This window comes from Tinamus guttatus, unplaced genomic scaffold (assembly GCF_059628265.1).
Source record: "Tinamus guttatus ecotype Peru unplaced genomic scaffold, ASM5962826v1 Tinamus_guttatus_pri_ptg000240l, whole genome shotgun sequence".
Lineage (NCBI taxonomy): Eukaryota > Metazoa > Chordata > Aves > Tinamiformes > Tinamidae > Tinamus > Tinamus guttatus.
Genome location: NW_028288774.1, coordinates 11,153,634 through 11,176,637, shown reverse-complemented (window position 1 = coordinate 11,176,637; position 23,004 = coordinate 11,153,634). Strand labels below are relative to the sequence as shown.

The 23,004-nt window shown below is 40.9% G+C and overlaps 1 protein-coding gene across 2 annotated transcripts in view; it reads right to left on the bottom strand.

The window, feature by feature from the left end:
- The window catches only part of KCNQ1 (potassium voltage-gated channel subfamily Q member 1), a 278,960-nt gene that overhangs the window by 60,553 nt on the left and 195,403 nt on the right, over positions 1 to 23,004 (bottom strand). For both annotated transcript variants that reach the window (XM_088525848.1, XM_088525849.1), the window contains 3 exons: positions 21,245 to 21,339; positions 20,611 to 20,657; positions 19,530 to 19,591 (listed from right to left, as the gene is read on the bottom strand). In XM_088525848.1, the coding sequence (XP_088381974.1) occupies positions 19,530 to 19,591; positions 20,611 to 20,657; positions 21,245 to 21,339 (204 nt within the window). The remainder of the gene's footprint in view (positions 1 to 19,529; positions 19,592 to 20,610; positions 20,658 to 21,244; positions 21,340 to 23,004) is intronic.

The window sequence follows — 23,004 nt, the reverse complement described above, 5'->3', positions numbered from 1 at the left end:
CCAGCTCCTTCATGGCCGCCTGAGCCTGCCCGGCTCCTCATACTTTCCTTTGGGCACGACCAGTTTAAACCTGCCTTTCGAGACTGTCTGCCAAATAACAGGCTGTGCCATATTCCATTTGTCACACAGGCCGGCCATCAAATTCAAATCTCTGGGCAGTAGGTGCAGGGATATGTCTTACGTAAGCTTTTGGCCCTGCAAACTCATGCCTCTCTCCCTCAGTTTAATATTTATCACTGGCCACATTTATATCAGTGCAAAGAAAAATACCAGCAATGAGCTGAATGCTGCTGAGCCCACTGCAAAGAGCTTATCAGTCTATCATAACCGTAGAAAGGAAATAATCTGACCAAAGGAGCTATCCCATCACCCATTTTGCAGGCAGGGATTTGAAGCACCCACGTAGAAAAGCCTGGCTCTGCGGGCGGCCTTGGGCCTTGCCGAACCTGGTGTCCTAAGCGCCAGCCTGCAGGGACCCGGCCTGCAACCCGCGCTGGGTGTAGCAGGAGGCACTCGGCCTGCGGTGGCCGCAGGCCCGGTTTGCAGTTACTGGCTAACAGAGCGGGGACCGTGCGCTGGATCCCGGCCCTCCACAGCAGCAGGCGTCCAGCGGACTCCGGGAAAACATCTAGCTAATCTCAAGGTTCATTGCCCGTAACAAACCAGGAGATGCCTCTACTTGGTTCTCAAGTGATTTACTGCAAAAAAATACGATGGGGATGGAGCCTCTGCTTGAGGCATCTGAGCTTTCCTGATGCCGACACACATCACTGTTCCTCCTTTCACACCTACAAAACGTTCTTAATTTTGCTATTGGCTTCTTTCTAAGCAGCCTTCACAGTTTCGCTATGATAGATCCATTCCCGTGACCAGGATGTGCTGAACATTTTCTCACTGCAGAAAATGAGAAACTACACATGCACCTACCTTGCAGGCTTCTCAAAAGCATTTACAGCTCTAATCATACCCTGTTTCCCCTAATCTGTACTGCCATGTGAGATTTATCAGTGACTTCCTAAACACTATGCAAGAGTGCTGACTGCTGAAAAGGAGCAAAGGGCTGGAAGGAAATCTCGTGAGTCCTGCATAAATGAATGGGACACATGGGACTCTGCTGCTTTTCAGCAGTCAACACTATAATACGTAACTTATTGGCACATAGAGAATGCTTCTGAAGTTGCTTAGCCCTGACTTCAGCGCAGCGATCTGATCTTTGGGAATCTCAAGTTTTTATCCCAGCAAATTGTCTAGCCCTTATCCCTGGAGATAAAGAAGTTAAAAATTTCTAGCCATAGTTGGATTTTAGGACACATGGATAAAGTCCTTTGCTTTTACACACCGAGTGGGATTTATGCATGCAGAGACAAAAGGCCATGATAATCATGATCCAATTCCCCTTGTAAAAGTTGGAAGTCTCTTAAAAGCAGTGAACTTATAGTTGCTTTTTAAGTAAAACCAACAAAAACGCTAACTACAAGGAAGAGCCTTTGTTCAACAAGCTACCTAACAAGCACAGAATTAATTTTTACCTCTAGCACTTCCATCTGAAGCAGAGAGTAATCAGTTATACTTAAATGTGGCATGTACTTAAGTACCTTGCTGAGTTAGAGCCAAGTGTGCAACATTAAATTTGGGAATGAGCTTTTCCAAACAAAATGCTTTTGCAATGAGCAACCGACCTCCAAATGTGCTGCAGCTTAAGCCAGGGCTTCCAGGGAATGTAACCTGGTCCACTGAAGGTCAGCAGTGTCCAGCAGGTTAAAGCAGCATAATTAAACCAGTGTGAAATCAGTCTGTTGGGCTTCGTTCAGACTCACGAGCAACCGCCAAACAATTCTACTTCATTCAATGCCCACTCTCTTCCTTTACTGAGTTTTGTTATTAACACGACTTTTTTTTTCATGTGTCTGAAAAGCCTTTAGAAACAGCATTTCTGGTTTAGATTTAAGGGTTAAAAACAGCTATTTCTGCCATAGTGCTTTTCAGAGCCCACTCTAGACACATACTACCCTTTCTCTTGCATGCTCACAGCCTGATTAAGGCTAAAGAGAGGAAGGTCAGGGAAACCAGTCTTTGGAATGGCCTACTAATTTTTAAGCATCAGCTTATTGCAACATCAACATGAATTTGATCATTTTTTAGCTTTACTGTGCCCCTATTTGCTCAGCAAACCGCTTGTTCACCAATGAATCACACTGATTCAGCACTTCTGTCTCTTCAGCCAAAGCAACTGCTACAGACCTTCGAAGTCCAACAAGACAACTCATCTTGGGCAGGGATAAAAATCAAATCCTTCAAAGGATTTTATTTCCTCCTTCAGTTCATGTTTGACATATGTTTAACTGGAAAAGGGCTTACAACCTTCATCCGAACGTGCAGTTCTAACACGGGGCAGACGCACACGCATCCCGAAGGCAGGGATGGCTGGGTCGCCTGGCCATGCCTCCTGCACCATGACCCGTCCGCAGTACTTCTGCCGAACCGCAGCTCTTGCGCCCCGATTTTGCTGTGCTGAAGATCGGCCTCGAAAGTCCTTGGGAAGTGTCAGATGAATTAACTGACCTGTCTCAGAGCCCGACTTTCCCTTGACTCGTTTGCAGCATCAGCATGGGCTGGAACACTGCCAAAGCCAAAGCTGGAACACTGCAAGCAAGAGACATCTCCGATACTCTCTCTGATTCCTGCCTGTGCCAAGGCAGCACGGCCCGGGGGGAAGCCTAATTCAACTGCAAACAAGAGAAAGAGACAGAGAAGGCTGAAGAGGGAAGCACCTGGAAGACTGGAAGACTATAGCGATGGTGAGCCGGGAAGCAGCGGGGAAACGGGACCATTAAGAGGAGCGCAGGCTGGAAGGAGTGAAGGAAGCCAACTCTGAGGGACTTCAGAGGAAACCAAGTGGGGAAAACTCATTAAAGGCAACAAAGCAGAAGGAGCGAAATCTGGGAGAAAGCGGCAAGCAGAGCTTTCCCTGGAAAGGGGCCTCTACACAGGGGGAAAGGGAGTAAAGAAATGGTTGCTTGATCCAGACAAACCAAGGAGTGAGACACCTACTGTAACCTGCCAGAAAAAAGCTTCAGCTAAAATCTGAGAATACTAATCTCATGATCTCCACATCTGCACAGCTTTCATCTGAATTCTTGCCCAATCTTCTTCTTACTCCTTGAACAGGAGTAAGAAGCATGTGAAGCAGGAACTATCCATAAAGCGAGGCAGGGCAGAGGTTCTTTAATTTTTGCAGAGGGGTGGAGGGAAAGGTAGAAGTAGGACACCAAGAACAAAACATATTATGCAAATTGCTATATGTATGTGAATTTTTAATTTGGATAAAATACTTTTTTAACATAGCAAAAACATTGTTCTGATGACAACATTGACTTTAATGTTTTTCTAGTTACTGTATATGTGAATTCAGAGCTGCTTCTTTTATGAGATTTTACGTGCTTTATTGAGCCAAGCTGTATCATTCTAGAAACTGAATTGCTGCCTCTTCACCCCCAAGAAATTTCTCCTAGCAAGACACTTGTAACATGAGATCAATATCATTCATTTCTCAGGGCTCTTCTGTCTAGCACAGTTTTGCAATTGCTACATATGCTAAGTTTGCAACCAGAATTGTGGGTTGATACATTATTGCTGAATAAACCTCACTTAAGTGCAAAGAAAAACAGGATGAATGCTAAAACTGGGTCAGACTTCCCCGCTATAAATAAATATATAAATAAATATATGTACGTGTGTATGTATAAATAAACTGCTGACACAGCACTGGAAAAAACTGCTGGAGAACTTTCATTGCTGCCAGCAATGTCATCATAAATCAAACAGATTCTCAGAAACAACCCTGTGGTTAACCTATGTTGGGAGATTGAACAATAGCCCATTGTTGCCAGCAGAGGATTATTTAATACCACTTGACTTCACCTTGCACACTTAGTGAACCAGACTTTATACCCATTTCATATTCTTGCTTAGTTTAAGACGAGAACAAAACCAGACCAGAATTCCATAAAAATCAAAACAAAACAGACACCAGCCAGTGCGGGGCTAGAGGCAGCCGTCTCTCACTGATGTCTAGCAGTTATCCATCATGTTAGAGACAAGCGCTCAAACATCCTTGCACCAAATCTACTGCTAGAAAACCAGGAACTGAGAGAAAAAGAGCCCCGGAAAAAAGCTTAGTTCTGGAAAAACTGCACTTCTGAATATTCCTGCAGAAATACAGCTCACAGCGGACCGACCTGTGGCATGAGCAAAGGCAGGAGATGGCAGGAGCTTGCAGGGCCACCTGGCAAGCGCACGGCAGCACGGAGCGCTGCAGCAGGCTCGGTGCAGCCGCCTGCTCTGCAGCACCCGTCGCCAGCAGGAAATCCTTCTCAGTCCCCTGCAAACACACACAAGAGCTGACGAAGCTCCCGAGGCCCTTGCCTAAAATGTCGCGCACTTACCTCAGGTCTTCGTCTTGCTAAACCCAAGGTCCACAAACATTCTGAAATCACTGGGGCTTTGCTCTGTTATTTTGGTGACATTTTCTGAGTAGTAACTGAGGGCAAAAGAGATGCTCAGGACCACGGAAACATCAGGTTTTCTACTATTGGAAGCAACATATTGTAAAAAGCTAAGCGTAGATAACTCTTCGGAGAGGGGGAATGGGAGAAAAGATTAGTAAGCTAGTCACACATGACAGGACTGTTGGGAGATCTGGAACAGCTCCCAGAAGCTCCAGAATCTTTGTTTCAAGCTCAAATCACAGACTCAAAAATAACATGATAGAAATATAACAGAAACATAGAAATAACATAATACAAAGCAATCATTTCTAACTTGCTGATATTAAAGGCTGACCGTACTCACACACAGACAATTTGCAGACTTCGCCAAACAACATGGAAAGATGGCCAAAAACATATTCCTAACATTTTATTTTCTTTGTGATGGAATTCATTCTGTAAGTTACTGCAAAGAAAGAATAAAATAGTCAACTGTGAATATACTGCAGAGCTATGATGCCCTGCTCTCTCTCTATACAAGAAACCAGAGACTCCCTGGCAGCCTTCCAGAGGCCAAACAAAAAGAGGTTGTAAACTTTAACCAACCTGCCTTCCAGGAACCTAGCCACAGAGACTTATTTTCTGAAATTAAATCCTCTTGTCCTTCTGCCTCAGAAGAGAATAGGACCAACTCCTGGGAGGGCTTTAGACTTAAAGCCTGGCATGACCCAAAACCAAGTTATCCTCCTCTTCTCCCGCTCCTTGCTAACAAGGGCAACATCAGGAAGCACCTGCAGAATCAGCCAGAAAGGCTGGAGGGCAAAGCATCACCAGGAGCGGTGACAAGGAATGCACAAACAGAAGGAAGATGAGAACAAGGATGCAAAATACTCTTTCATGCTGGGGAGAAATGCCCTCTCCTCAGGCTGAAGGGTTAAAAAAAAAAAAACCCACGGGGGAAATAGGGAAAATTTTGACCCCAGCAATTTGCAGTCTCTTTCGATACTGTGCCTTAGAACACCTGATTAGCAATGGAAATTGCTAAGGCAGTCCAACTAACGCACACATAAGAAGGGTTCATTTCTAATACTCCGATATTATTGCAATGAATCAGTAACAAAAATAAGCAAATAAAAAAAAATCATTAAATCACTTTCCCTCCCCGCTTTTTTTCTTTTAAATTCACTTCTAGGAAACCTTCCATGTTTATCCAAGAAAAGCAAAGCGCATTAGCAGGAGATATTCTTTCCCAGCCTCATCCCTTTTCGCATAGGTAGCCTAGATTTCATAGGAGTAGAAAATGGGAAAAGAAAGGTCCACAGTTAGTTTCTGATAAAAGAAGCATCTCTTTTGTGCTTGCAGACTGATATAATTACCAGTGCTTATTTTGTAGGCACTATTATTTTAAAAATGAATTTTGCCATTATCCCAAAACGTAGCTTACTTGAGCCCAGCTCTTCTGCTGAACAGTGTCCTCAGTGTGAAAAGCAAATGACTCTCCAAATGCGTGCAGGAAACAGGGCAGCACAATCCCTTTCAGATGAAAGGTAGATGTTTTTTAAAGCGATGCTGGGTACCCACAGGCTCTGGAAACCAGGCCAAAGGAGGTAAAAGGGGGAGCAACAGACCTAGATAATCCTATCTTGACTTTATTTTGTTTAGCAGCATAAATGATGGACACTATATTCTGTGCCAAGTTTTATTAGGCAATTCCTCTGGAATAAGTCATGGGGCATGAATAAAGTAGTCAAGAATAATGGAATAGTTGAGAGTAAGAATAGAAGAAGGATAGAATAAAAATAGAGTAAGCTGACCACTATGACACCACATAAAAGGCCTTAAACTTTTTTTAATGAAGAGTTTTCATTCCCAGCTCTTCCGAGTAACAGCAATCCAGCTGCTGTGAACATACTAGTGCAGGATCAAAATCAATGCTATAGAAGCTATTTTAACTGACCAAACACCTGGGTTCTGCCAACACCCACTCCCCAAACACACAACTGTAATGTTTTAAATCCCTCAGGTTCTACATTTTTTTCCCCTGTAACTTCCTTGTTCTTAAACTTCTATCTACAAAGAGAATACTCAATCCAAAAGCAAATAATATGTTTCTTGTTGTGTTTTTCATCCTTCTTATAAAAAGCTTTCTTACGTACTAAGCGGAGCTTTTTGATTCTATGCCCAGATACCTACATTACAAAACATGAGACAAAATTACAGGTGCGCAGAGTGCCAAGAAAATCAACACAGCATGGTTTGCCCAGGCTTTCTGAGAGAAAGCATGCATACTGTGTCGCTATTATGATTTAAAATAGCTGGGCCTCCAAAGTCATAACACTACTGTAGCAGAGCGCAAGGTGCCTCCAAACGCCGGCAGCGGCAAGCCAAGCAACCGACCCACAGAGCGGCATGAAAGCACAGCCTGGGTTTCTGTTCAACACGTCTCCCTCACAGCTTTATTTTGGTACAAAACAAAATCATGATGAAAGGAAAGATAGCCTAACAGGAGGGTGGAAATACACCAAGTATTGTAATATAGTCCTCGCCATTACTAACTACGTAGCAGAAAGTCCTTAGCTCCAAAGAAAAGGAGGATTTTCCGTAGTCAAGCAGAAGAAAATACCATTTGGCATACTAAAGAGCTTCTTTTCCTTCTGGGTTTCAAACACTGACAAGAAAGATTTATCCTTCCCCAAGGTCAAACTTTGCTAGATAAAAAAAGAAAGCAAGCAGACTGTATGCACACAAACACACATGCCTTTCTAGGCAGAGCCCTTGCTCCTACTTGTATCGTTGGATTCTGCCTTCGGGAACCCAGAGAATCAGGACAGCACCCAAAAGGCTTCTGCAGGTACTTCAGCCACATACAGGGAAGGGCTATTCCAGAAGGATGGAAATTCTCCTTCCCTGGACAAAGCGCAGGAAGAGATGACCTATACTCCATGAGTTACTATTATAGATTGAGCCGAATTAAACCTCATCCTTGACATCTTTCTTGCAGAAAGAAAGATGTCCAAGCCCATACTCAAGTCTGTTCTCAAGCCAAACAGCAAAGTGAACAGAGAAGAAAACTTAGGTTACTCTCTGTCCTTATCTCTGCATCCCCTTCAGTTTGTCTTAGCTTTCTTAGATCATTTCAACAAGATTTCTGTTTCTTAAATTAATGGTTACTATATTCTTCCAAGGGATTCCTGGTTGTTTTACAAAAACACTGGTACTGTTCCTACACTTTTCCACCCATAACCTAGAGAGAAAGTGTTTCTGAATAAATTTTTAAATGTTTAATCTGAATAAATCCTTGCACTCTTTAGTAATATAGACCTCACTCAAAATTCTAAATTTATTTTGAATTAAAGATAATCTTCTAAGAGTTTAAATCAGGATTGGTTTTGATAGAAAGTTATCCATCCTTTTCAAAGGTCTGTTTCTTCCCAGATAATAATTTCCTCCAGAAGAGACAGCGAGCAAAACACCTAACACAAGATTTCTGAAAATAGCACTTTTATGTGCAGCACAAATTTTTCCGGACTTAGATTTGACAAAATTTACCTCTAATAATTCATCTTGGTAATATGACTTCCTTTTTTCTTTCTTTCTCACTGCAATCACGCTACAAAAATGGATGAATCAACAGTTTTTCTAACAATTTCTTAAATTCCTTTCTGTTAAGTGCTACTAGTTAGTTACTAAGCACTACTTATTTGTCTAAATACGTTTAAGATTTAACATAGAACATATTTATATTCTATTTACATGGGTTTTTTTTATTTAAGAGCATAGTCATCTATAATACCCAAATCTCTGGGCTACACACTATTTGTTAGTGACAATGTACAAATTCCAGCACCACTATAAGCTGAGAGTGGGAGAGTCAAGCGGGAGCTGGATTAATTCTATTCATTACACTGTTTCAGCATTGCAGAGACATAATTCCCGGAGACCCTACCCTCCTCATGCGTCGCCATGCCTACTCCTTATATATTCTTAAGATAAACCAATCCACTTCTCCATAAGCTTTCTGCACCATTCAGTTCAACACCCATTTGCTTCAGTTACTAATTTGCACAAGCTTCTCTCAGGAAGTGTATGGGTGGGGAATTTAAGCTTGGAAAAATTAAGGTCAAGTGCCTGTTCATGTGGGGTGACCCTGAGAGATCAAATTAAATTTGCACAGGCAATTTCAAATCTTTAAGGGCGTTGCTTCCCAGTATAAATCTCATTCCTTGAAGATGTAGCCCTTTGAATATAACATAAATCTAATAGCCAGTGGTGTAAATTAGGCTTCACGTCCTAGTTTAATTATACCTAGGGATAAACCATACAGTAAAATCACAACTGTAGTCGGCTGCTTTCCTCATTTTCTCTCATAGCCTTTTCCACCAGCACTGGAAAGCAAAGCAGCCAATCCTTTAGCCATCAAAACCAATGCAGCATTTGTAAACAACAGCCATGCACGTGCATTGAGCGGGCTCAGGTTTTTATCACAGCAGCCACCTCGGGACTCAGTGACAGATGGCCGGTGCTCTTCACTGATAATAAAAATCAAACAGAGAGGAGAAAAAAATATATATATTTGTTTTGGGCTTAACCCAAACAATAAGTACCACGTTGAGCTCTCTGAAATTACCACAACTCCTTGTTACCAAAAAGAACCCATCCAAAGTCCAAGAGAAAAAGTTCTCATTCTGTTTCAAATCTGATGCAATGGTCCACTTCTTAGCCAAAACTGATTTTTCATTGAAATCTTACACTGAGTGCCCAGAAAACACTACTGCTACCAAAATTCTGCTAAGAGCTTTGGCCGTGTCTCTGTGGGATTGGCTGGTTGATCTCAAAACTTAGCCAAAACTCCCCAACACAACATGAAGCAAATACAGAGGTAGATGAATTGGTTACAGCTCAGTCAACTGGGTAGAACAGAGTCTCTCTCCTTGAGAAGTAACAAAAATTATTCATAACCATTGCCATTCTAAGGTGCTTTCCTACAGAACTCCTCAGGTTGAACTTCTCTAGAAACTTTGGGATAGAAGAAAGGCTTCTTTCAATACGCTTATGACTACAGCATGCAGTCATGGATATCATTGGTGAAACAACTGGAAGTCTTCCAGAAAACTTCAGCTCTGATGAAGCAAGGACACTTTTTCCATTCAAACTGATGTCTTGAATTATTTTACTCTCTCTTTTTATATATATTAAAAAAAAAAAAAAGTTTTGGCAAGCTTCTCAAAATAGCTTCAGCAAGCTAGACCTTGGCTAGCTAAACCAAGTCAGGTCTCTCTGCTGATAACATTGAGCGGCCCAACGAATACGCACAGATTCAGTGATCCCAAGACAGGGGAAATAGGAAGCTGTGACAACTGGAGACACCTTGAAAAAGTCTGCACAAAGCTCAGGTTAACAGGAGAAAGCTGCACATGAGCGGCAGCTCCAGTATGAAACACTGAAACAGAAGTTTCCGAGGACACTCTCTAGACCTACCCAGGCAAGGCAAAGAGCCAACCTATGCTTGGGTTGGCAGAGTCAAAGCTTTGAGGGCATACCCACTTGTACAAACACACATGCATTTGTAAATTTAACTTCTATTTTCAAAAAAAATTTGGTAAGAAAACATTTTAGAATATTTATACGGCTGCACACATTTTCAGTTTGGAAACAGGATGTATTTATTCACTGTTTTTGCAGGGCTGGACAAAGGACAGTATTTATTAGGTGTAGTCTCTGACAAAGCCTTTTGTGCTGTTAATCACATCAGCTTCCTTGATATATTAAGCCTATTAGGACTTAATTAGGTAAAGATGTACATGCTAAGTGAATCACCTTCTATCTGTCTAATGGAAACCAAGTGGTAATTTAAGTGGAGTCATCTGTTTAAAAGAGAGAGAAGAAAACTGAATCAAACCCAAGACCAACAGATGTAGGAGGGTCAATGACTAGCAGTGTTGGATCCAAGACTTTTAAAATAGAAACCTATAGGAATACTTGAACTCACTTGAATATTTCTCTCTTCTTAAATACGTAAATATAGCATTTAATATCATTTGTTTTCTTTTCAATATTACATGTATAATTATTTATATGAAAGACCATTTCTGTGTTATGTAAGCACATTCACCCCACCTCACCTTGAGGCTTCTTGGTCTAGGGAACGATGTTAGCATTTTGACTGTTAGATGATTTAAAATCAACTATCTAAAATAGTCCCAGTGCATTTATATTGGCTGGGACAATTTGCCTTATGTGTTTTTATATGCTGTTCTCAAGTACTGGATGGTTTTTAATATTAATGGCATATGATTATGTTGAACACCATACTGGCCCATGTAACTATGCCAGACTAGAGCGGCTTTTAAACACAAGAACAAAAAGGAATGCTGATTTGTGGTTAAGCTCCCAACTACGGTAGAAGTTGAATTCCTGACAGATGCCACCGTGATACCTTGGGCAAGTCCCTTCTTGTACCTTAGCTGTAAAACAGGGTAACTTCTTTCTTTTTTCCTTTCCACCCTTTCTCCATTTTTTGTATTTCAGTCTTCAGGAGCAACAACTGTCACATGCAGGGACCACAACGAAGGTACCTCAAAGGTCCACCCTGACGGGGGGCGGCTGCTCAGACCATGATGCCTGGGGCATGCGAGAGCAGTCACGTTGCATCAGGTTGGGCTGCTGCTGGGTCATCACTACTATCGGATGAGTGGAGCATCTAGAGGCAGATGCCACCTTCCCTCAGACTCCCATGGCCCTGAAGAGAGTCACAAGTGAAGGCTGCCCCTCCTGTTCCTCTTCCCATGATTTCAGCAGCCCAGGAACATTTGTGTTTTGACATGTCTTCAGAGGGGGAGGAGGAAGGCTGTGGGAAGGCTTTGAGTCTTGGTAAGAGAGGGAGTAGGCTTTCATTTAGTCTCAACCTTTTCCAACAGCTGAAAAGATTCCAGGTGAAAAGATTCCTTTCAACTCCAGTGCACTCTTCCTCCCTGATACTCTACTTCAAATGGAAGTACTTTAATTTCAGTGATACCACTCTAGTAGCAGATCTCTGACAAGGAACAACTTTAACGTTAATGCACCTAACTTCAGTGGAGTGCAGAAATTAGTCATTTATCTTAGAAAGCTTTCTGGTTGCTTCTGTCACACACACCCATGTAAAAGAAAAAGCAAAGATGATGGTGTAACAGCCATTTCTCCTGCTTAAATCAAATAAAAATCAAATAAAGCCAAATAACCATCTTTTGAGCAGCACTTTGCACACGTGTTATTCACTTAAACGCCTTTTTTTGCGATCTGTTCTACAAGGCAGATACCTCCATACAACTGTTTTATATCCTCTCACTGCTCATCCACCGGGCATTTCCATTCCCCACCGAACGTAAACAGTCTGCGCACAAGAACGATGTAGGCTGAGTTTCAAATTTTGCTTTCATCGTGGATTTATCTTTGAAATGCCAGACAAAACAGGCTTTATGTGTTTTAATAAAAGATCGAGTCATCTCAATTTGCAGATCTTGCATCCACTTGCATACCTGCTCACACATTAAAAAAGCAGCTTGATCTCAGGAACAGCATCTGAAGACCATATAACAAATTAGTTAGTCAACTGACAAAGCTGTATTTCATTCTTCATTTTTGCTGTAACTAACTAGATTTTATAGAATATATGGCATGTTACCTAAAATTCCTCAAAGACTTCTGCTCTTAATAAGCAGGTAGACAGTTATGTAGATAACAAGCATGTAAATATTGCCAATATTAAGAAATCAAAAGTCATTATTAATTTCCCAAATAGTGAAGAAATCAATGAGATTAAAAAAAAAATCCATATTATATACACACACATATATATATTTATAAACTCATATGTATTTGTAAAAGTTCTGCCTTCAGCATTACAATTTCTGACTATTATCTGCAGGTAAGTGTTAGAAATCTGAAGCAAAATCACCAGCAAATCACTGAAACAGGAAGCCTCTCCTTTCTGCTGGGACATCATTTTGCCTCTTTACTTTTAATAACTTACCAAGAGGGGTATTACATGATGCAAGTGGCTGAGTAACCAGAGCTGGAATAGTTGTTGCTTGTGAGAGCAAATAGGGCTAACTTGAACTATCTTCAACTCCCCTTCTCCAGAGTAGTTTAATATTCCTTACTGCTTTACTTTTATTTTCCAGGCCTGAGAGAGTATATATGCTCAATTCCTGCAAGAGAGGCAAGGAACTGTCACCCATTCAGCTGCAGTAACTTCCCTGCCGCAGAGTATGATCTCAAGAGGTCCCTTCCAACCTCAACCCTTCTGTGTTTCTGTGTGTGTTCAGATGCTAGATTTTTTGATATAATTCCATTTCCTGTGATCCAAGAGCGGATACTTCAGAAACAGGCCACAAAATACCATGATAGCTTGTAACACTGCTCTGCAGGCCAGATGTAGCTATGTCAAAGCCACTGTGCCTACATAATATCCTACAGCTTGTACAGAACTCAACACGGAGTACGTTGAACGATTTTAACAATGTACATATACATAAATTCGCATTTGCCTAGTTAGCAAACTTACCACTGACAACCGTTTACAAAGTATTTGCTAAACTGGACTTTATATCTAGGCATCTTGCTCAATTCTCCTCAAGTCAGCCTTTCCCTACGATTCCGCCTCATCTCTCTCAATTTGTTTACACACCGCCTGCTGCAGCGTCCTGCGGCAATGAATCCTACAAGGATTTGCTGGTTTCGTTTTTAACTTTTTATATCTGATGATTTTGTTTCACTGCAGCTGGGGAGACGAGTGACACAATACACTGGAAATTAAATTCTGTAGCTGTTCTATGTTTGCCCACTGTAATATTATCATCCTTGCAGTGAGAAATGCTATTAACATTTTAAGGCTGCTTAATGATCTAGATTGATGAAGGATGTGCCTAGTTTTAGTCCAATTTACAGAAAATGGGCATTCTCCATCACGGAGTCCAGCATCAAATTGCTTCCATATGCTTGTATTACAGCATCTGGAAAAAGACTGAGGATTAAATTAATAGGGATACTTAATCTTCTATATGCCCCTCTTAATATTCCTCCCCATACCTCAGACTATTACTGTGCAAGGTTACAAGCACAATGTGCAAGATTAGTAACTAGCTCATGGTGGGTTTTTTGATTTTTATTGATTTTATATATCCTTTAAAATCCCCAAGGCTGTCTCTTCCAATTGAAGAATCATGGAAGGTTCTAGCCATGGTTTCCATCCTTGACCAGAAAGTCAGAAGATATTTGCCAGTCTTTTAACATCAAATTTTCAACATCATTATTCAATTAAAAATGAAGCCAAAATTTCTGTCTCTACTACGTACCAATGTGAAAGAATGCTATTATCACTCAATTCCTCTTTAGAAGTTTGCCTTTTAGAGTGCGCTAATTCTTATGTTACACCAGGAAGCGCAGAAACTGTTTCCATAGACTATGGAATGCCACAAAGACGAGAGAGAAAAGAAAAAAAAGGCGCTAAGGAGTGATCATATATCACTCCTATATTAAATAAGGCAGATTTTTAAAAGAAAATTGGAAACTTGAATTCTCTTTAGGCAAAAAAGTAGTCAACATGAAAACCAGTATTTGTTAGCCCAGAAAGTAGCAGTTGAAATAACACTTTCCTAATTAAAATGAAAAATCACCTGCTTTTTGAATACTCATTTTTTTCCAAAGGAACAACATTTTAAAAATTCCAACCATTTGCAAAGTATATATGAGAATAGGAAGAGTTAGAAGCCAGTTATCAACTAATGTTCCAGTCAGAATCCCACTGCACAGAAGCCCTTCCCATGACATTTCCATTGGACTCGCACTGTCCTCGCACCGATTCCAGCACGGGGCTCACAGCTGCACAGTTCCTATGAAACATGGGGCAAAAGAGAGGCACTAAATGACTGCATCAATGACGTTATTCAGGCTGCATACGGATACATCAAGAGCAGCTTGGCTGATCTAAATTAGGAGGAAGAACGACTCAAAGATCAGCAATACGAGCAGCTCTCAGCTCCTCTAAACCCCCTTCCTCTCTCTCTGGCTACTTCACACACTGCAGCCTTTTCATACCCTGCTGTCACAGCCAGAGATGGAGCATCCAGCAATGAGACACACATAAGCGCAGACTCCGACGGCCACTTACAGTGACAGAAAGGCTGTGATACAAGTAACACATCCATGTTCCTACGCAGAAGTGCATCACATCAGCCAAGAGCAAAAAACCCCTCTCAAAAGCACACAGCTGTGATAGAGCTTAGTGCCTCTGCCGGCCCTGATGGAGCGAGGCTGGAATGTTGGATCCCTGCGACTCCAGTATGTTTTGATTAAAAGGCTGGCTTCAAAGCTAAGTCAAAGGAGAGACTCTGATCAACTTTAACGGGCTCTGGAGCAGGTCCTAAATCTTCCTGCATTGGATGCACGGGGAGTTCTTTATTAGAAATGGCATGATTACAGTTTAACTTGTGATACAGTAAAGCATCCGATTTAATAACGGAGGAATTACACGCAAGGAGAGCAGAAATGGAATAGAGCAAACTGACCAAACAGATAAACCTCCTAGCCCTCCTTAGGATAATCCTCCTAGGCAGGATACAACAGAGAATTCAGGCCCATAAAAAAAAAAAAGTTTGGAAAAGTCATGAATTTGTTGTTTTTCAGTTCTCAATGCGAGGAAAAAGTTATATGCTTAAGAAAATGATGAGTAGAGACAAGACGAGGGCTGGATGTTAACATTTAATTGCATTTAAGTGTTTTTTTTTTTTTTTTTTGCACTAATGATGAAGGGAAGATCCTTAAGCTACAAAAATACCCACGTACATGCATTGGTCCTCAAAGCGTTTGCAAGCTGGCTTTTCATCTGCGTTTAGGAAGTCAGTGCTGCTAGGACAAAATCTTCCTGCTACAGATAAGGATGTAATTGCATCTCAAAAAAGAAAGGTGAGACAACAAATAAGAGAAACAACCACACTAAATTTTAGCCTCTCTAAATTTTACATATGCAAACCATAATAACCAGAGCTCAGCAAAGGTTGTGGGTCATGCCCTTAGTATTAGAATTATTCACTTAAACGGTGAATAAGTCCCTCATCTTCCTTTGTATGGAAATGCACCTCCTGAATACAACCAAACACTTGCAGATTACACAGACTTCCAAAGATATTTCTCCACCATATCTAACACGAAAAGTTCATATATTTTTGAATAAATCAGCAGCAGTAAAATTAGATACAAAACCTTTTGCAGAGAGGAACTACTAGTTGATCCAAATCAAACAGCAATAGCAAGAAAGAGCAAGAATAGCGACCATCACTAACTGGACCTAGACATACCACCCTCCAGCCAGACCCTGTTTAACAGGGTTCTAGGCAAACCTGTTTCTAATATGACTAGGAACAGTGGCAATATTTTGTTGCAGCTGCTACACAAAATGATGTAGCCTGAAGAAAACGCGACACCACATATAAGCGTGGCAAACCACATCTCCACCTTTTTGGAAAGCCACCACAAATAAAGCCTTTGAGCTTTTCTCTCCTTTAAAGTTTCATATGGAGCAATCAGTGAAAAATATATCATGTCTATCATATACTTACAGTTTTACTGAATGTGGGATCTATACATTTAACAATCAAAGACAGTGTAGGTGGAAAAGAGAAAAAACAGATTACCATAGCTAGGACAACAACAGCTATCTTACCCAAACAAGAGAGCTCCCTTCAGACTTTGCTTTTCAAGAGCAGCTCTGATTGCCAGTGGGTAACTTGAGAAGCACAGTAGGATCTATTTTAGATGTTTTTATACATTTTTTTTAAAAAAAATTTAGAAAGTGGTCCAAGATGTTTGTAAACTAAATATAAAAAAGTAAAACGATTCCCTGTTTGGTGCTGCACAACATGCTTGAATTTCTGCATTTTGTTCCTGGGCACTACTCAGAGTGCAAGGGATGATATTTTCAAATATAAGTGTGCAAAATGTGTGTATACTTGGAATGAACATCGTTTTGGAAAATTGCTAGGCTCATATTAAAGGGTGTTGCATGCCTTTCTACTATGCAACTTCTGTACAAACACAGAAATCTCCATTTAAATCTCTACAGCTTCAAATTTAGCAGTAGAAAATATTATTTTTAACATTCCATAGAATTTTAAAAAAATATTATAAAATGTTAGTGGTGACCTTGCTAATACTAATATCTATACTTAATGATGGTCAGGTACGAGCATAGATCTGAGAACGCAGAGGGGGCACCCAGAAAATTGCTTGGGATGGCTATAACCATTGCCCTCTCTGTATGACTTGCTACAACGCCCATGCCTAAGCTTGAATTATCCAAGGGAAGCCAAGCAATGAGCTCACATGACGAGCAGAAAAGCCCAAGCTGGGCCTGTTATGCGCAATACAATTACCAGCTGAATAAGAACAGATTAACTCAGGCTATCACCATAGCCAAGATAAAACTTCAAGCAACGAGGAGACGCAGCCAGCGCCGGCCCTCGCGTGTGGCGTGGACGCGCTCCAGGCCGGAGCTCCCGAGCGCGCCCTGCGCGGAACCGCGGGATCCCACGGGATGCTGCGCACGGAGCAGCGGCGGGGCGCGCGCAGCTGTGCCTGTTTGGGAAACTGCTTTTGATTTCCAGCTTGGGAGCAAGCCAGCAGCGGCCAGGTTTCTGGAGGGTAACGTGAACAGTCACTCGCAGATGTTTCGGGTGCGAGCTCCAACTGCACCGGGATTCTTCTTATTCAGCTGTAGCAGGTTCTGCGGGTTCCGGTTCTGCAGATAAAACCGTCTTCTCAATTACACGTTAAAATGAAAAATGCCTAGGAAGGATTTTTTTTTTGCTGCTGCAACCTTTATCCATCCCCATGGTGTCTGCATACTATGAAACAATCTTTAATTACATTATCACAAGCTACATTTATACAACCACAAGACCAACGTTTCACTCCACGCACAAGATGAATGGGAAGTGCCATACACAGGTACATTAACCTAGTGCTGCTTTTCCTCCCAAAATCAAATTAAAGAATACTTTATTAGCGATCCAACTTCGTTCACGCTTTGGCTGCACCCCAAGCAGTCTCCTGCTGCAACCCAGGTGCTCATGCCCACTGCCAAAGGAGCACTAGAAAACCAGTGCACGTTCAGGGGGCCTGCAAAGAAGCCTCCTGTCCTTAATGCAGGATGCAGCTCCGCAAGGATTCAGGGGGTGGTGAAAGCCCTTCTCGTAGCATAGAGTTTAGAGAGAAACAAAAAGAAGGCCAACTGAGAACACAGAACCCTAACTTTGGCCGTCATCTGCAGCAAAAAATGCCATTTCACCATTGTCAGGAATACCACCCGTTTGCCTGCTCCGAAGGAATTGCTCTATTTTTAGCCTTTCAGCTACTTTCAGATAAAATTCCCGCAGATAGGACTAGCTGCATGGGTCAGATAACATACAAACCTGAAACCACAGATGAGCTCATGCAACTACAAAGAAAGAAGGGCCTGTTACTTAAAACAAAGCTAAAATTTAACCCAGATACACTAAAATGAAACAGAGTGTTTTACAGACCCATTACAAGACATAAAACAACGGTCACTATAAATTCATGGTGTACTTATTTGTAAGGATGTAACCAGAGTAAATAATAACCAAAAGTAACCAAAGTAGATTATGTCCAAACCAGAACAACACTGAAGTTTTCCCATGTTCATTTGAGATTTTACAAACAGAACCGAGAATCTATTTTAACTTGAGATTTATTTGTCCAAAACGGAGAGTCGTTGCCCTTTGTCAGCACTCACTAGACATTTTGTCACATTCCACACTTTCAGTTGACATTGAGGAGAGGAGATTTTAGAAAACATAAACCAAACTTTTTAGAAAGACACTCTTTCTGTAAGTTCACTTATCGCAGCTCTTGGCAAGCACTGCGCAGTGATGCCTCTTTGGGCAAAATGCACTAGACTTTTCTATTTTCTGTTCGACTCCCTCCTAGTGTCACCCTACACAGAGGGTAACACAGCTGCTCCCTGCTATTTATTGACACTAAATAGAAGTTTATCTTATGTATGGCAACAAAACATGTAAGGAACAGATATGTCACAGACAAATCAGCAGAGGTTGGGGAGTACAGTCTGGATGTCCTGCCCATTCCTTTCAGTTTGCAGAACAGGGTTGGATATTTCTTCAGAACAAACCCTTGTGCAAGGCTGCCACATACAAGGCTTCCACTTGTGGATAAAACACACTATGAAAGCTACTTTCCCCCCACACCCTGACTGTTCACTGCTGAATTAACAGACAGGACACATAAGTGAAAACAACCTTAAGCATAAAGAAATTTTTTACCCCTCCCCAACCACCACCATCAAATCATGATGAGAGATCACAAATGATCCTACCCATTTCTCTCCCTCTCTCCTTAACACCAACAATTGCAAACCCGTATTTCTTGGTAATTACATAGCTTCTGCCTGTCATCTAATTTTACAAGCATGGCTAGCATTGAAATAAAAACAGCACAAAGAATTTAACTGTTAATTTGCAATTAAAGAACAAGTTTGATTTTTTTCTGGCTTTGTGTCACTTCAAAGGAAAAACTCCATTTGCCATCAAGAACGAAAACCAAGACAGAGCAAGATTTTCTCTCATTCTCTCTATGGAATTGTAGGTGGAGCTACACAAACAACAGAACAATGATCAAAGGGAAATCCTGTGACTGTAATACACTCAAGTATTAAAGGAATAGAGTCTTTTATCTATTGTGAAGGAAAAAAGGAGAGCATTGAGACATGTGTAATATATACAAACAAGAAGCAAAACCCACAGGAATACCAAGAGAGACTGGAATCAAGTCTGCTTTTTCATATTCTGTTAAAAAGACAACAAAGAACCAAAAAATGCAATCCATACCAAAAATTACACCCCATCACCTGGAAGAACTAGGAGTTCAGCTCTGTTTTAAGCCATATTTTTCCCCCCATCCCATGAAACAAGCACTGTTCAGGAACATACCAGGTCCTCATTCAGGGCCAGTCTAACTGAAGCCTACCTTGTCTTCCACTCTGTTCAACCTGGCACCAACCGTGTTATTCCCTCGGTCTTTGCTTTTTTCTGTGCAACAAGAAACATTTGCAAATTAATATATGGTGTTATAACAAAATAGCAGTAAGCCACAACAGGGTGTGTTTAACAAGCCCACCAACGCAGTGTAACTGAACACCTTTGCCAGGCTGGTAGTTTTATTTCCTAAAAGCAGCTTTTTGTTTCTTTTTATAGCATTAGCCCAAGCCATGGCTTTTAATAGCCCTTAGGTTTAAGGCACTCTCAACCTTAATTTTATGCTTTAACCTGGAAGAACAAAACAGTTCCCAGTTTAGTTAATGCTTTAATTGCAGTTTAAAAACAATCTGGCGCTGTGCAAAAGGTTCCACAGCCAACCTGAACAATGTGCTTGTATAATGTTTTATCTTCTTTTCCTATAAATTATATAGAAACTCTGGCCTGAAATAACATTAACAGAGTTTTGAATAGTCAGCCTTGTCTCAAATCAACCTTAGTACCTTGTGCTCTTTTCAAAGCTATCACTGCTATGTGAACATAACTGATTTCATAGAAACTCTGCAACAAGAACATGCTATTTTACTGAAAAAAATTGAATCTCAGAGAGATTAGAGTCAATATTTTAAAACTCTAAAGTAGGTACTTAAAATATGTAAATAAAAACAGCCCTGTTTTAAGGGCGGCTAACTATTACTGTTGATACCTAAGCTTCAGACCATAACAGGTTAGCAACTTTGAAAACTTGGCAACAAAATAAGAAGTTTTTACAAGTATTTTTCACTAATTATATCTTAATCAGATTAACTTTAGACATATCCCTCATATTCAGCTCTGAGATCCATGCTTCAAGTCTTACTGATTGAAGATTAAAACAGACATAGAGGTAAAGAGTATTAGTTTCATGGAGGCTGCCATGGAAAACCCCACATTATTACAGGACTGAGCAAGGAAAAAGAAGGGGCAGTCTCTTCAGCAGGTATTCATGCTGCTCTCCATCACAATTTTAGTGTTATTGCTCTCCATTTTGTATTTGCTGTAGTGTTATAGCAGTAGAGGGTAAGTTAATTTACCTGAGACGGAGATAAAAAGAGATGGCTTCCCTATAGATTGATCCAACCTGTAAATACACAAAAAGAAAAGAGAAGCAAGAGACATTGTTAGCTTTGATCAGCCTCAAATATCATCCTTCCTTTCTCAAGCTGGAAGCATGGGGTTGCTTCACAGAAGTGAAGCGAAGTTCAAGTAGGTCTGCTTAGTAGTCTGAAGTGAAATAGCCACTGAAGGCATCAGACATACTGATCTTTAGGGTTTTTAATGACTGGTGACTTGCTGTCACTCACGCTCTGTTTGGGCTTGCAGTGACGCTACCGGTGCGGGCGCCCTATTTCCCCGTGTACAGCACCCGACACCATCAGCAGGTTATGGGCTCTAGGCAACCTAGCATGCACTAAGACAATATAAATAGATAAAACAAAAACAGTAGGTCCTGGTTCCCAGAAGTTTAAGACCTCTCCCTTTTGCATCCTCTCTAAATAGAAACCTTTACCTCAATCTCATATTTAAATTCAGTAACTTTGTACAATGTTACCAAAACACTACTTTTAACACTATCAGATTTTGATGCACGGCCTTAAATCGCTGTCTTCTTACTACCACTCACGTGCTGGTGCTCACGGATAGGGACACGGGGCGTCACTGTCCTACCTCCTCTGCAGCTCCTTGATTCGCACCATCAGGTTGAGGTGGCCCTGGGAATACTGCTCAATAACATCTCGCACATCGTAAGGCTTTCTAGCTTGCTGTGGAACAAAACACAAGAGCCACAAGAACATACCAATGAGCCACATCCATACAGACTTGTTTACAAGAGTAAATGGTAAGCTTTTTTAAAAAATCTGTTTACCAAAACACAATATAAACATTTGAAATACTTCATATATTGATTGTAGAATAATGATAATGGTCCTGATATGATTCTCCCTTTTTGGTACCACAGGTGTACCACACGCTTTTCAAGAGATTATCAACAGAATTTGAGGTCAAAGAAAAAAGTATATCTTGCACTTTTCTCAAAAGTTTGTGGTGATTCTCATTTCTTGTAGAAATAAGTTCTATACTCATGGGCCAGGAAAGCTGTATTTTGCCTGCACACATCTTTATTCTGAGTCAGCAACAAAAAGGCCTTAGTCTTTAGCTCAGCTCTTAATGTAAGAAGCTTAAACCAGAGCCCAGGTTGAAGGTGCATGACTGATTTCCTTTTCCAGAAAGACTGGCTCCACATTCAAATCTACTTGGAAATTCTGGCAAAATATTGGTGCAAGAAACAACTGGGGAGAAAGACCTATACCTGCAATTTGCTATATCCTGGATATAATAATAATAATAATAATAATAATAATAGTAATAATAATAATAATAATAATAAAGAAGCATCCCTCCTTAGAAAATAAGTATGTTATAACTCATAAAGTTTAGCTAAAAGTAACAACCTTTTACCCTGAGCGTTTCAGAGTGAATGTCTCATGGCAAGTTGTACAGAATACAGTTCTGATTGCCCAACATCTACATTTTGCATTACAGAGCCTACTTTGCAGTCATCTTTAATGGGTTTTGAATGCTTTTTTCCTATATTTAATTGTATGATCTCTGAGGTGTATAGGCCTATTATTAATGTGTGCCTACTTAGAGCTGATTGACACAAGAAAGTGCGGAAAGGGGAGGAAAGGGCTCTTGGCTACAATCATTTTTGGAGTTTCACACGTGACTTGGGAGGCTCAGGTTTGCTTCACACTCTCGTTTTCTCTCGCACTTTAGCACAGTACCCTAGCCCTACCTTACTTAACCCTATGTACTAACCACCTACTTTAGAGAGGCTGGTCCGCAATTCCTCTTAGCTCTGGCTGCCATCTTTCCACAGGTTCTTGTTCCCAGGATTTATTCTAAGCTTCCGAAGACCTGTCCAGTTTTGCACAGTTGCCACTTGGCTGTGCTCATTTCAAAAGCCATCTGACTCCCATTTTGATAACTCAGCAAAGAGAAGCCCTGCAGCTTGAAGAGGCAGGCACAGCATTATCTTGGTAGGTTGGTTCATTTGGCCTGGGTTCATTTAAAATATGAGCTCTTCCATATAACAAGTTAGATCTCCTTTTCAAGCTTGTTTGTCATGTAACATCTGCTATTCAACTATGCACGGCCCTTTACAACTTGCACAAAAGTGAGAATTACATCAATGTGATATCCCTGGAACTTGGCAATTCTGGCAGAGTCAGATCTTTGAATGCTCTGATTTAAAATGCATTTACCTTCATAGTTTGGATCCAACCCATTGCTGAAGACAAACTTATGTGAATCATGCAGCCTCCAGTACAATCAGAAGCTAATAGAGTAAAATAAATTTGGTCGTGGCCATCTGTAATGTATTAACGCTCTGAGAGATGTTGGAGAAATGCTTACAGTGAATGCAT